The sequence below is a fragment of the Esox lucius genome, chromosome 4, assembly GCF_011004845.1.
Source record: "Esox lucius isolate fEsoLuc1 chromosome 4, fEsoLuc1.pri, whole genome shotgun sequence".
NCBI lineage: Eukaryota > Metazoa > Chordata > Actinopteri > Esociformes > Esocidae > Esox > Esox lucius.
The window spans coordinates 9,453,315-9,466,984 of NC_047572.1; the positions used below are offsets into that span (position 1 = coordinate 9,453,315).

At 40.7% G+C, this 13,670-nt stretch overlaps 1 protein-coding gene across 5 annotated transcripts in view; it reads right to left on the reverse strand.

Moving 5' to 3' along the window:
• Window positions 1–335: 335 nt before the first annotated feature.
• The window catches only part of ldb2a (LIM domain binding 2a), a 75,305-nt gene continuing 61,970 nt past the window's right edge, over window positions 336–13,670 (reverse strand). The window contains exons 7-9 of one of the 5 annotated variants that reach the window (XM_010897194.4): window positions 11,988–12,041; window positions 9,260–9,393; window positions 336–2,445 (exon numbers count right to left, since the gene is read on the reverse strand). In XM_010897194.4, coding sequence (XP_010895496.1) covers window positions 2,221–2,445; window positions 9,260–9,393; window positions 11,988–12,041 — 413 coding nt within the window. In that variant the 3' untranslated portion in view covers window positions 336–2,220. Of the gene's footprint in view, window positions 2,446–9,259; window positions 9,409–11,987; window positions 12,042–13,670 lie in introns of all 5 variants that reach the window. The other 4 variants (XM_020045229.3, XM_010897192.4, XM_020045230.3 and 1 more) reach the window with 4 other exon arrangements.

Genomic DNA, 13,670 nt, shown 5'->3' on the forward strand with positions numbered 1-13,670 from the left:
CCTGGCGCCTTAAATGACTAATTGCTGTCTAAAAATTATATTATCAAACAAATTGATCTATTCATCTCAAATGCGGAATTCAAAAAGTTGACCCTCTGACGCAAAACAATTTCTTAAATTGCTTAATGATGCAAAACGATGGATAAACAACATAAAAAAGCTTAAAACTAGCATAACGTCTTTGAAGTTGTCATATTGGGAAAACATAAGCACACTTCACAGTTCAGTGGTAATAACAGCCGGTCAACTTAGTAACTCATTAAGAGAAATGAAACAAGCTTGATGAAGGCATAGCGCACATTCATTCATTCAGCTGTATGCAGAAACCCAATCGGACCAATCTGTAAGCACGGTTTATTGGCACACATAATGGCAAAGCATACATACCAGACATCAGATGACACAAAACAGCTCTGCGATATAATGTACAAATTGTGCAGAGTTCTAATAATACCAGTCTCAAAACGTGTTAGCTTCCTCACAAATAAATACACAACAGATTCAATCTGATAATGATGACATCCACGGTTGTCTTCTTGCCATTTTGAAACAAAATGAGTGGAATTCAGAATGGAATAGTCCATTAAAAACAACACAAAATCAGGATTTCAAACAGCCTTTCTGTAGGGTCTTGAGAATGCTGGTTTTTGCAGGAGATGAGGGTAATAAAACAATGTTCTTTAATTATCTCTCCAAGGAGTCAACGTTTTTATGTAAGTTAATGCAGTTTTAAATATTTGTAAAACATTAGTGTTTATTAATTGACTGGATGTAACCATGTCAAAATAATAAATGAGCTACTTGTAGCAGCAGAAATCAATTAGACAAACCAGAATCCAAATGGCCCTATAGAAGTTTGATGCTTGCAAATAAAATATATAGTCTAAACAGCTGCCATTTACAAAATGGTTTCAAAATGGTGGCTAAACTCTATTTACAGAGCTACAAACCTTGTAACAGTGTTCCCAAACTGATTAACCTAGAAAAAATGGCAGACCAACATGTCTCAAAAAGATACATATATCAAACTAAAATGAAAAGTCATGCAGGAAAAATATTTAGTGTCAGTTTGGGAGTAGGTCATTAAAGGGAAAGAACTAAGCCAAATTCCAAACAAAAAAAATCAACATTAATGCATTGGTGTCAGCAAAGTTCACGTACTGATTGGCAAAGTACAAATGTGATTGCAAAGTATTTTTGGGGAGAAGCAAAAATAACACCAATAGACTACAAACACAACCGAACGGGTTTGCATCAAATAACAATCGGCGACGACTGCAGTAATTCTGGAAAGCAATCCTGGAACACGACTCTCCCCACTTGAAGCTGTCCGCAGTGGTGAAACAGAGTCACTTTCCTTTCAATTGGAAATCGGAAAAAGACAACAACAACGTAAACAAACCAACAGCCAAATTAATTTCCAATAAAAATGCAAATGCTCAAGACCACAACGCCTTTGCCGTCGCAGATGCAGCTAGGTGGCTCTGGATGGTCTGAGTAAAAACCTTGCCGGTTAGATCTCATTGAGGCTGATGCTCTAAAAAGAGCAGTTTTTCTTTATGTTTTATTTTGGACTTCCCCTGTTAACTGTCCCAGAGGGTTAGTGACCTGTAGATTGAAGGTCAAAAGGGCCACATCCACAGAATCCCACCACTGTACTGTTAAAGCTCAAAGACTGAGGTTTCTGTAATGGAGAGTTCAGGTGGAAACACTGGCTTTGTATCATTCCCAGAGCAATCCCAACTTCCCTAACACTGGGAATTTCCAACAACAGCCGAAAAGGCGGGATTGTAGGAAAAATTGAAAAATGACAAACCAGAATTGTTTGATGTCATCACTGCAATGCATTAAGGTGAAAAAAAGTAGTCTTTATCATATGGATATTGCTGTGCAATGTCATTACGTTTGCTGGCTCTGTCGCTGTCCTGGATGTTACAATGAAGTCAGAGAAGAATGTTCTGTTATTTGGTGGATGACTGACCTTATTGAGTGACAGGGACATCGTCAGCCATAATGTGGAAAAAATTGCCAACAGGGTTCAATTCAGTACAATGTGAGGTTTTACAGGGCGCCGCCCTAGTGGGCCAAATAGGGATAGTTTTTGATTCGATTTTTCCATCTGTGTTGTATTGTGAGGATTACCAATGTCTCATTACAATGTCAAAAACAGTGACATTTAACGATTTTGACTGCCGTCTGTGGAAACGGTCTCTTTCTGTTTCACTGTGAGGACTGTGGCCCTGTGCTCTCGGCCTTGCTGTCCTGGTTGTTGGGTGGCTTGCTGCCCCACGGGCTGTTAAGTGCCGGCGACCCGTTGAAGTCGTCCTCGTCGTCCAATCCATTGGTAGCGTCATACTGAGTGTTCTCCAGGCGCGTGATCAGACGCTCGTCTTCATCCCCGAATTCCCCACCCATTAAGGTGGGCTCGCCGACCACCATCACATCCTGGAAGACAATGGTCAAACATTAGATCCTGTTAAATGTCTGCCACTTTCAACAACATATTGTTGAAAATGTGAGAAAGGTATACAATTCTAAGAGACATTTAGTAAAATATGAGAGTATCTTATCCAATACAGTGTACACAAAACTAATTTGGAGAGTGAAATATATATATATCCAGCTTTGGAAAAAATAAAGAGACCACTCCTAATATTTCTAAAATCAGCATCTCTACATGTATGGCAGCCATTCCATTCCAGTGTCTGTTAAATTCCAACACAGGCACACCTCATTTTACTTAATGAGGTACTGATTAGATGATTACCTGAACCAAATCTAATTTAATGAGGAAAAGTATAAAGACCACTGCTGTGTTCATCATTATCCTCTTGCAATAGGACCAGCTGAATGGCAAAAACAGTGCAAGTAGTACCTCAAAGGTAATTTGAATAAAAAATAACTATTCAGCATGACAAATGAGTTGAAAAGAAAAGCTTTACTGGCAGAGGGATACCATGAGCGTCAGGTTGCTTCCATCCTGAAAATTTCAAAGACGGCGGTTCATAAGAACAAGGTCAAGGAACAGGCATTGGGGACAACAAAGCTACAGACTGGCAGAGGGTAAAACGATTATCCACTGACCGAGATGTCTGTCAACTAATTTGAATGTCACTCAACTGTAGGATGTATCAAGTGACCTACAGAAAGAATGGCAAACAGCAGCTGGGGTGAAGTGCACGGCAATGACAGTTCAAAACAGGCTCCTAGGGGCAGGGCTGAAGTAATGCAAAGATAGAAAAAAAAACCTTCATCAATGAGAAGCAAAGAAGAGCCAGGCTGAAGTTTGCAAAAGACCATAAGGATTGGACTGTAGAGGACTAAGGTCATCTTCTCTGACGAGTCAAATTTTCAGCTTTGCCCAACACCTGGTCTTCTAATGGTTAGATGGAGACCTGGAGAGGCCTACAAGCCATAGTGTCTCACACCCACTGTGAGATTTGGTGGAGGATTGGTGATGATCTAGGTTTTGTCTTTGAAGGACGCATGAATCAAGCCAAGTACAAGGTTATCCTGGAAGAACATCTGCTTTGTTCTGCTCTGACAACGTCCCCCAACCCTGAGAATTGTTTTTTTCCAGCAGGACAATGCTCCATGCCACACAGCCAGGTCAATCAATGTGTGGACGGAGGACAACCAGATCAAGACCCTGTCATGGCCAGCCCAATCTCCAGACCTGAACCCCATTGAAAACCTCTGGAATTGAAACAAGGGGAAGCCATCAAACAAATCCGAGCTACTTAAATTTTTGTGCCAGGAGTGGCATAAAGTCACCCAACAGCAATTTGACAGACTGGTGGAGAGCATACCAAGATGCAGGATTATTCCACCAAATATTGATTTCTGAACTCTTCCTAAGTTAAAACATTAGTATTTTGTTGCTGAAAAATGTATATGAATTTGTTTTCTTTGCATTATTTGAGGTCTGAAAACAATGAATCTTTTTGGGTTATTTTGACCAGTTGTTGTTTTCTACAAATAAATACTCTAAATGACAATATTTTTTATTGGAATTTGGGAGTTCTGTTGTCAGTAGTTTATAGAATAAAACAAAAATTTTAATTTTACTCAAACACATACCAATGAATAGTAAAACCAGAGAAACTGATAATGTGTCACTGGTCTCAACTTTTTCCAGAGCTGTATATATATACACTTTCTTGGCCCTGTAATTGAAAAATAATTAACCCATAACGGCACAAGTTCAGATGGTACGGTAATGGCACACCATTCAGTTATAACTACTGGACAATATAGTGTAAGGAACTGTTTGTCAATACATTGCAATGCAGATTTTAAAGGCATTTTCCCATACGTTTGTGGAGATCATATTCACAGTAAACGCTGCAGAAGTCAGCTAAATTGGGAATCAATTAAAAATGTCAAACACCCAATAACACAAATCTAATGTGGATTGGATTAAATCCAGAATCAAATCAAAACAGATATACTGTATACTGTAGAATAATATGGACAAAGTAGTGATGCTAGAACTAATGCTAGAACGCATAAGCTGACCATCACAGTTGGGGAAAGTGAGTCCTAATTTTTTTTGATGTCATCTTTATTTCACTAGGTAAGCCAATTGAGAACCAATTCCCAATTGGATTGACCAAATGGCCAAAGACATGACAGTGCAACTAAAAATAATCTATAGGCAATTGTGTAAAAAAACAGAATTCAGATCAATAAATTACACCATGTGCGGTAATATATATAGCGGTTTGGACACACCTACTCATTCAAGGGTATTTCATTATTTTTACTAAATTAGTCATTGTAGAATAATACTACATATAATAATACTAATAATACTAATAAGACATCAAAACGATGAAAAATCACATAGGGAATCATGTAGTATTTAATCAAATCAAAATACACAGCTCTTACTCAAGTATGTAAAAAATTAAATAAAAATCGTACTCTTTACTCCGTTACATTTCATCTACTCTTTCGTAACAATTGTCTTCAGTCGTTTGTCGATATAATTTTTTTTCGTTTCGTGATTTGATTTGAGTTTGGGTGTTGCCTCCCGCTCTTTTAAATCTGCCTCGGAGTGCAAGCACAGACGTAGCTAATTAAATGACAGACACCGACATGGAAAGTTGTCAATTGGAGGACGTTGACGAGGGAAAATCCAATCACTGGCCACAGTTGCACTCCATGTTTCGATTTAAATTTTAAATAGGCAACACAGTCATCATGAAATGCTGTCTTTTTATTCCCAAAGACGCAACCATCTATGCTTTCAAAAACTCATCATAGCTCCGCAAGCACATAGAGGTAAGGTTATAGCGAACCGGCTCGCGCTACTTAGCCAACTAAATCCTATTATTATAGCTATATTTTTTGGGGGATCAAACTTTTTTGTCATTGAACAAGTACAAGAACAGTATAACGACATGTAATATATCCTAATGATAATGTAATATTCTAGCTAACTTACCCAGTCTAGCTAGCTAGATTTTAGTTGGAAGGAATTGCTGCTAACCAGGTGGCTTAGTTGCAATGCAGTCATTCATCCCAAGACCTGACTTACTAACAACTAATATTGGATTGACAAGATGTACTGAGCATTACCACACAAGATTAATGTATTTTTTTAACAGTAGCATGTATTATAGCCTTAATTGGCAAGAATCTTATTTGCAACACAGATTAATAAAAGGAATACAGTATTATTTACTTTTGCAATTGATTTAGTTTTTCCTATTCTGCATTGCTATGGGCTCTGGAAAACAAATGCCTATTCAAACATTAAAAATGCTGTTTGTGTTTGTACTTAAGTCATTTTTCCTTGTTGTTACTATGGCTTTATACTGTCTTGAACAAAATATTTAACTAGTACTCAAGTACTTTTTTGACCAAGTACTCTTTTACTCTTAATTGAGTCGTTTTTTCAGGTGGTACATCAACATTTACTTGAGTACATTTTAGGACGAATAACAGTGCTTTTACTTGAGTACAGATTTTCAGTACTCTACCCACCCCTGCTGATCACGCTATAACAGCTATGTCCATCTATCTGATTCGACTTGGGGGTGCTTTGTTTCACCCAAGGGATATATCCCAGAGCATAACCCTAAGCTATGTTATTACTGCGCTTCAATGCAACCTCCTGCCACTTCCGCAATAGCGTCTGGCGCGCCGGGAGGTTAAGGGCCGTGTGTGCTGCAAGTGTGTTCAGCAAAACCCTGGGAAGCTGGTAAATATATATGTACAAGATTGACCCCTCTCAAAGCACTCTTAGCAAACTGCCTCCCACTGACGAAGTGGTCTATCCTCCCCTTCCCAGCCTCGTGCCGACCAATCCATAATAATCATGTAGGACGTAGGCCTATTTCAATGAGATGACCCCTTGGGGTGAGGTCACAGAAGCAAAACAGGGTTTGTTCATCATTGTTAACTCAATTGGGGTGTTTCAGTTTCTCCTATTCGACACGGGTACCAGTCTTAAAATGGGTAAGATCCTATCTAGGAGATGCGGTTCAATAATTGAAGCCACGTGAGATGACTGATTACTGGTAGTGTTATGTGATCAGACTACGGTAGGACGGTGTTGATTGTTCTAAAAGAATTACATGTGTTTCTCACCTCTCCTGGTCTGCTAAAACCTCTCTTTACTCAACAGCCCACAACCTCCCACAGAATCTCGGGAGGAAGCCGCACAGCTAAATGGAGCACACGCTTCGCTGGCCATGTGTGTCGACGCTGCCCGGCATCGGAGCTGCGGCTACCGTCCTCCGATTCACAGAAGCGTGCACAAGTGTTTGTGCATGAACGCGCATTCAGCCACACAAACATTTCCACAGACCTCTGCTGCTTGAGAGGCCCGCTTACACAGAAAATAGAGCGCTCCAGCTCTCTGCTCCGTCACGCACACTCATGTGGACAAACACGCACGCACGCAGCGGCTCATGCAAGCATGCACAAATTAGAGGATTCGTAGTTGTTTATCCAAGAAACGACACCGGCATCTCCTCGACGGCGTCTCTCAAACCCCCCCTAGCGACCGCCTCTACACCCCACTATGCCTTAATCGCGCTAATTAATTTAGATGAGCTTTTTGACTAAATGACAATATCCACACTATTTGTCAATTTGCATAGCTAATTAAGTCATTAGTTCCAAACCTGCTGATTGCCAACAAGCCTTGAATTCACCATCTGTTCCTGTAAGGGTGGCTGTCAACCTACCTCTGGCCAATTTGGGCCATACCCACCACACACCAATGAAAACAGCTGGTGGCTAGACGGGGGAGTGTTAATTGTGATGTAATTAATAACATTTTGTCTACTCATCTCATTAGCTTCAGTGTTAGCTAGCCAGTTTGGGCTGAATGGAGCAGTAGGCGGCGAGGACAGCTAAGAATGTCTATTCTGTTATTGAACATCCTTTTTGAGAGGTTAGACCACCTTATCGCATTGCTCAACTTCTGGGTTTGCAAAACAGAACATGCATGACGGGTGTAGGCCAAATTGTGTCTCCCTGTGCCAATCGAAAGGCTGGGTCGACCACTCCGTATAGTCCATTAAGATCCACAAATACAGAAAGTCGAGGGAAAGGCTCAAGATTATTTTCCGGGCTTGCAGAGGGTTGCAGATCGAAACATAATGTAACTGAACATAAAAGAGCCAAAAACAAACTTCCCCTTTCTAATATACAGTCAGTGTTGCTAGAACAGCTTGAATTCATGTGGTGTACAAATCTACAAGTTGTCTGGAAGTGTCTAGGAGAATCCCAAAAATGAGGTGTTTGATGTTGATAGTATTTTGTTTTTATACATTACCCAAAGCTGATTCTTTGTAAATTCCACATCTGTGTGGAAGCAGCTGATTTAAATATTATTTTCCCCCCAAAATGTAATGTTTCCCTTCATTTGGGTACAATATCATATCAGCCTAGTGACCAATAGAGGTCACTGTTGAACAACACAACAACCTCCGACAGCCAACCCCTCCCTTCAATTTGCCCTCATTCACCCCCTCCCTCCTGTTCCTCGCCGGGGTCCACTCCTTATTGTCATTGGGCTCACGTAGAGCTTGTGCTCAACCAACGAACGAACAACTTCTCAGACAAAGCTAGTAGGCGTGCAACATATGTAACCAGCATGTTAGCCCCGCTGCTCTTAAAGACGCGTGTCACCATTGCCCATAGGAAGTATGTGTTTTTAAAAAAAGCAGGGAGGAGGGAGATGGGGGAGGGGTGTATACAGATATACTGAGTGATAATGAGAGATGGCACAGAGCCAAACAGCCCTGCACCGAGAAAACTGTGTGTGTGTGTCTGAGTGAGTGATTAAGAGAGAGAAAAGAGAGAAGCATGGAAAGACTGAGAGAGCTAGATTTGAATAGGGTGTGTGTCCATATGAGTGTGAGAGAGAGAATAGATACAGGGATGGAGAGAGAGAAGGAGAGAGTTGGTGTGTGTGTGTGTGTTAGAGATCGGGAAGAGATAGGGAGAAATGGGGGAGCGAGAGTTAGAGAGGGAGTGTGTCCACATAAGTATGAAAGGAGAGACAGACAGGGAGTGGAGAGACAGAGAGGAAAGAGGAGCGAGGTAAAGGAGAAAGGGAGAGACAGAGGCAACAGGGAGAGTGGAAGAAAGACAGAGGGAGAGAGAGGTAGAGAAAAGATACACATAGACAAAGAGAGAAGGAGAGAGAGAGGAGAGATGCCTTGTGGATTAAAAACCATGACCTGTAAGACAACGTGAGGAACAACCCAAATCAGAGTGTTCCCATTTCCCCACTGTACCTCCCTCACTCCCCTTTCCCAAAACCATTCAGAGCCAGAGTACAGCACCAAGCATTTTGTATGGCTCCTAACACCCTATATATATAAACGGCACAAACCCAAAGAGTGATAGAGACTGGGAACTTTAGCCTGTGCAAATAACCCAAACGGCAATAGCACTTTATCCCCCCAGGGGCGATGCGAAGCGTGAGGTGTAATGCACAGCCGTCTCAGTAGGTGTTTAACTTAAAAAACGATGTCAAGTCACCCTGTTGTATTTGGACATTGAGGAATCAGAGATTGTGTGCGCGTTTTAGACTGGAGTCTTGGAGCGCCTGGTAAAGTAAGCTCAACCTAAAGCGGGGCGGGGGTTGAAGCAATACTTCAGGAACCTTCTAGAAAGAAATCTATTGATTCCATGGCTTCCTGCCCATGCGTCTGTATTTGGTGTGTGTGTGAGGGTCGTTTGCAGTGTGAAAGAGTGTAAGAGAGGGTCCAAACCCGGCAAAGCTGATGCTTACAGGTACCTGACTGGAGAGGCTGAAGTTGGACGCTGGGCTTCTCTTCTTACTGTTGGCGTTGCCCACGCTGCTGTTCGCGCTGCTGGCGGAGTTCTTCCTTTTCCTCCTCTTCGTCGCCTGTCTCGTCGGCTCAGCTTTGGCGCGACCAGCAAAGGAAACAAGAGCCATGGCAAAGAACATAATGCATACGCCATGGTGGGGAAAACACAACATAGTGTGTGTACACAATGCTACAGTGGGGAGAACAAGTATTTGATACACTGCCGATTTTGCAGGTTTTCCTACTTACAAAGCATGTAGAGGTTTGTAATTTTTAATCATAGGTACACTTCAACTGTGAGAGACGGAATCTAAAACAAAAATCCAGAAAATCACATTGTATGATCTTTAAATAATTAATTGGCATTTTAATGCATGACAAGTATTTGATCACCTACCAATCAGTAAGAATTCCGGCTCTCACAGACCTGTTAGTTTTTCTTAAAGAAGCCCTCCTGTTCTCCACTCATTACCTGTATTAACTGCACCTGTTTGAATTCGTTACCTGTATAAAAGACACCTGTCCACACACTCAATCAAACAGACTCCAACCTCTCCACAATGGCCAAGACCAGAGAGCTGTGTAAGGACATCAGGGATAAAATTGTAGACCTGCACAAGGCTGGGATGGGCTACAGGACAATAGGAAAGCAGCTTGGTGAGAAGGCAACAACTGTTGGCGCAATTCTTAGAAAATGGAAGAAGTTCAAGATGACGGTCAATCTCCCTCGGTCTGGGGCTCCATGCAAGATTTCACCTCGTGGGGCATCAATGATCATGAGGAAGGTGAGGGATCAGCCCAGAACTACATGGCAGGACCTGGTCAATGACCTGAAGAGAGCTGGGACCACAGTCTCAAAGAAAACCATTAGTAATACACTATGCCGTCATGGATTAAAATCCTGCAGCGCACGCAAGGTCCCCCTGCTCAAGCCAGCACATGTCCAGGCCTGTCTGAAGTTTGACAATGACCATCTGGATGATCCAGAGGAGGAATGGGAGAAGGTCATGTGGTCTGATGAGACAAAAATAGAGCTTTTTAGTTTAAACTCCACTCGCCGTGTTTGGAGGAAGAAGTACAACCCCAAGAACACCATCCCAACCGTGAAGCATGGAGGTGGAAATATCATTCTTTGGGGATGCTTTTCTGCAAATGGGACCGGACGACTACACTGTATTGAGGGGAGGATGGATGGGGCCATGTATCGCGAGATCTTGGTCAACAACCTCCTTCCCTCAGTAAGAGCATTGAAGATGGGTTATGGCTGGGTCTTCCAGCATGACAACGACCCGAAACACACAGCAAGGGCAACTAAGGAGTGGCTTCGTAAGAAGCATCTCAAGGTCCTGGAGTGGCCTAGCCAGTCTCCAGACCTGAACCCAATAGAAAATCTTTGGAGGGAGCTGAAAGTCCATATTGCCCAGTGACAGCTCCAAAACCTGAAGGATCTGGAGAAGGTCTATATGGAGGAGTAGGCCAAAATCCCTGCTGCAGTGTGTGCAAACCTGGTCAAGAACTACAGGAAGATATGATCTCTGTATTTGCAAACAAAGGTTTCTGTACCAAATATTAAGTTCAGATTTTCTGATGTATCAAATACTTATGTCATGCAATAAAATGCAAATTAATTACTTAAAAATCATACAATGTGATTTTCTGGATTCTTGCTTTTAGATTCCGTCACTCACAGTTGAAGAGTACCTATGATAAAAATTACAGACTTCTACATGCTTTGTAAGTGGGAAAACCTGCAAAAACAGCAATGTATCAAATACTTGTTCTCCCCACTGTACGTGCGTTGACCTAAGGTGGTCCGTCTAAACAGCTGCCTTTAGTGCAGACGTACTGCTTTGTTAACAAAAAAAGTGAAACCAAAAGGAATTAACGTCTCCTGAGAAATTGAACTAGTAAGAAAGAGGATCTGTTTTAATGAATGCACAACAACAGAGCCTGCTGCTTGACCTATTGACCTTTAATGTTGAACAGTTTTCAATAGCCACTCCATATTAAAAGATCTCTGCTGTGATAGCTCACACCCGATTTTTATCTTGCTGTCTATATTGTTAGTTGTCCAAGCTTCTGTATTTATGTATTAATCTTTCTGTAAACTGTCTTTGTGATTCACATCTGTTTGTTTGCTTCATCATATGAAGTGGTTATTGATGCCCAGTGTGGTGTCTCATGCTTTGTTCAAGACATTTGGAAACTTAGTTCTTGGAAATCTCAGAAACCCCAAAAAATGGGTTCCAAAGGGAATCTTTGGCTGTTTCTTTAGAACCTTTTCATAGGTTACAGGGAGAACCCAATTTGTTTCCAGGGAGAATCTTGTGATAACAATGGAACCCTTTAGGGCATTCTAAATTAGAAACTGAAACATCCTTCAAAACCGCTAACCTGAAGATCACTGACATCGCAAAGTTAACTCATTTTTATCTCAAGTTCACAGTTGTCTTGATAGCAGTATTAACTAACACACAGGGTCCAACAGTTTTGCATTTTATAGTAATATAGTATGAAATGTGTGACATGCATTTATACGAGTTGTGGGTTTTCGTTTTTTAGTGTTTCAGACTGGTGTTCAGCATTCACAATGACAATGCATTTCATGCCATTGCATTCCATTCAGAGATGGAATACCTTAGACTTTCTCAGTCTCTACTTAAAACCATAGGGTGGCAGAAAAGGTACCTTTTTTGTGATTTGTGGGGAATATTTCCGTTTTGAAGTTCTGTGGGTGTCCAGCTGAAAAAGAAAGCCCAAATTAGTTTTGTTTCATTGAAGTGTTTAATTATTTTATGTAATTAAATGTCAGAGAGAGAAAGAGAGATACCATAAATTAAAAGAAAGAGAACAGAAGCGAGAAAGTTATACATGCCCTGCAACATACACACAGAGATATAGAAAAATATTATTATTGGAGACGACCTATGATTATGAAATGTTATTCATTATTATAAATGTGACATTTAATAAATTAATTAAATATATAATTAAATAACATCCTTGATCATGGTTCATCTGAATTCAAGTAATACAATAGGTTAAGTAGATATCTTAGCAAGACTTAAATGAACAACATATTGTTTCTTTAATAAATAATTGATGAATGCGTTTATTTAGCCATGTTCACAGGGCTTGTAAAAAAATGTTATTCCTCTGAATCTCATTTGGGCATTAAACAAATTTCTGTGATCTTCAAAAAGATGAATTCAGCTTCAGAGCTACAGTGTGTTTAGAAATCCTTTTACCAATCACACCAAGGGAGATGCTTTAGTATTCAACTAAGGCAACCAACGACATATAGCACTTCTGACAAGATAACTGAGGATCCTACCAAAAAAAATCAACTGCAAACTCTGCCCCCAGATCCAAGGGGAGTTCCCTATGACTACTGAAGTTTAATGTTATAGTAATTGTGAGAAATCAACACTGTTATAAGCATATCACCAATTCCCCTGTAATACTTGACATGATGTCCATTTACAGAAACAACCTTTTTTGGCATCACAAACATTGATATTGAACAAATGACGCACAAAGACTCACGGCCATTTCCACCAAAATGACTTATCAGCACTTAAATGCATCCATGCTTCCTTCCTTGCTGAAACAACCATTTTCCAGGTCCGAGAAGAATTGGAGGAAAGATAAAGAACGTGACTAACAAGGAAACCACATACAGTAGACTGGCTTGTTTGGTTCGATTTCGTTTCAAAATATAGACAGACAGAAGAGTTGTAGTAAGACAAGATAGATTCACGACCAGCAAAACTGTTCTCAGATCAGTGCCAAATGGGAAAAGCTACTATCCTAATAACTTAAGTATATACCCAATACAGTGTTCATCTGCAAACCAATAGTGTATCAGGAAATGTGTAATCACCAGTGACAGTGCTACCGGAGCGCATGAGCATCATTATGCTTACAATATAGTGCACATTTTGTTAAAACAAATAAATGTTGTTTTTTCCAATATAATGACTAAAACATTGTATTGATAAAGGAACCAATTATAAAAGCATATTATAAAGAAAGAAAAAATAAACTTCATATTATGCATTTCAAGGATTAGCTTAATGGTCACTTTTTCCCCCCTCATGTGGCCGAAATTCAAGGGCATGCCCACCGAGGTAATTATTTCAAAATGTTAATTATTTTCAATTTTAAGTCTCAATCAGTCAACCAGCCAATGATCTCCAAAGACACTTTCCACCCATGTATCTTGTGGACCCAATTACTATCACAATTTGAAACGTTGTGGGACAGTTGAGCTTACTGTATTCATAACTGCACTGACTCAGGGCTGAACAAGGCAGTTCTTCCCAGTGGCGTAGCGTGTCCCTACCCAGCCCCACCCACACCCCTGGACAA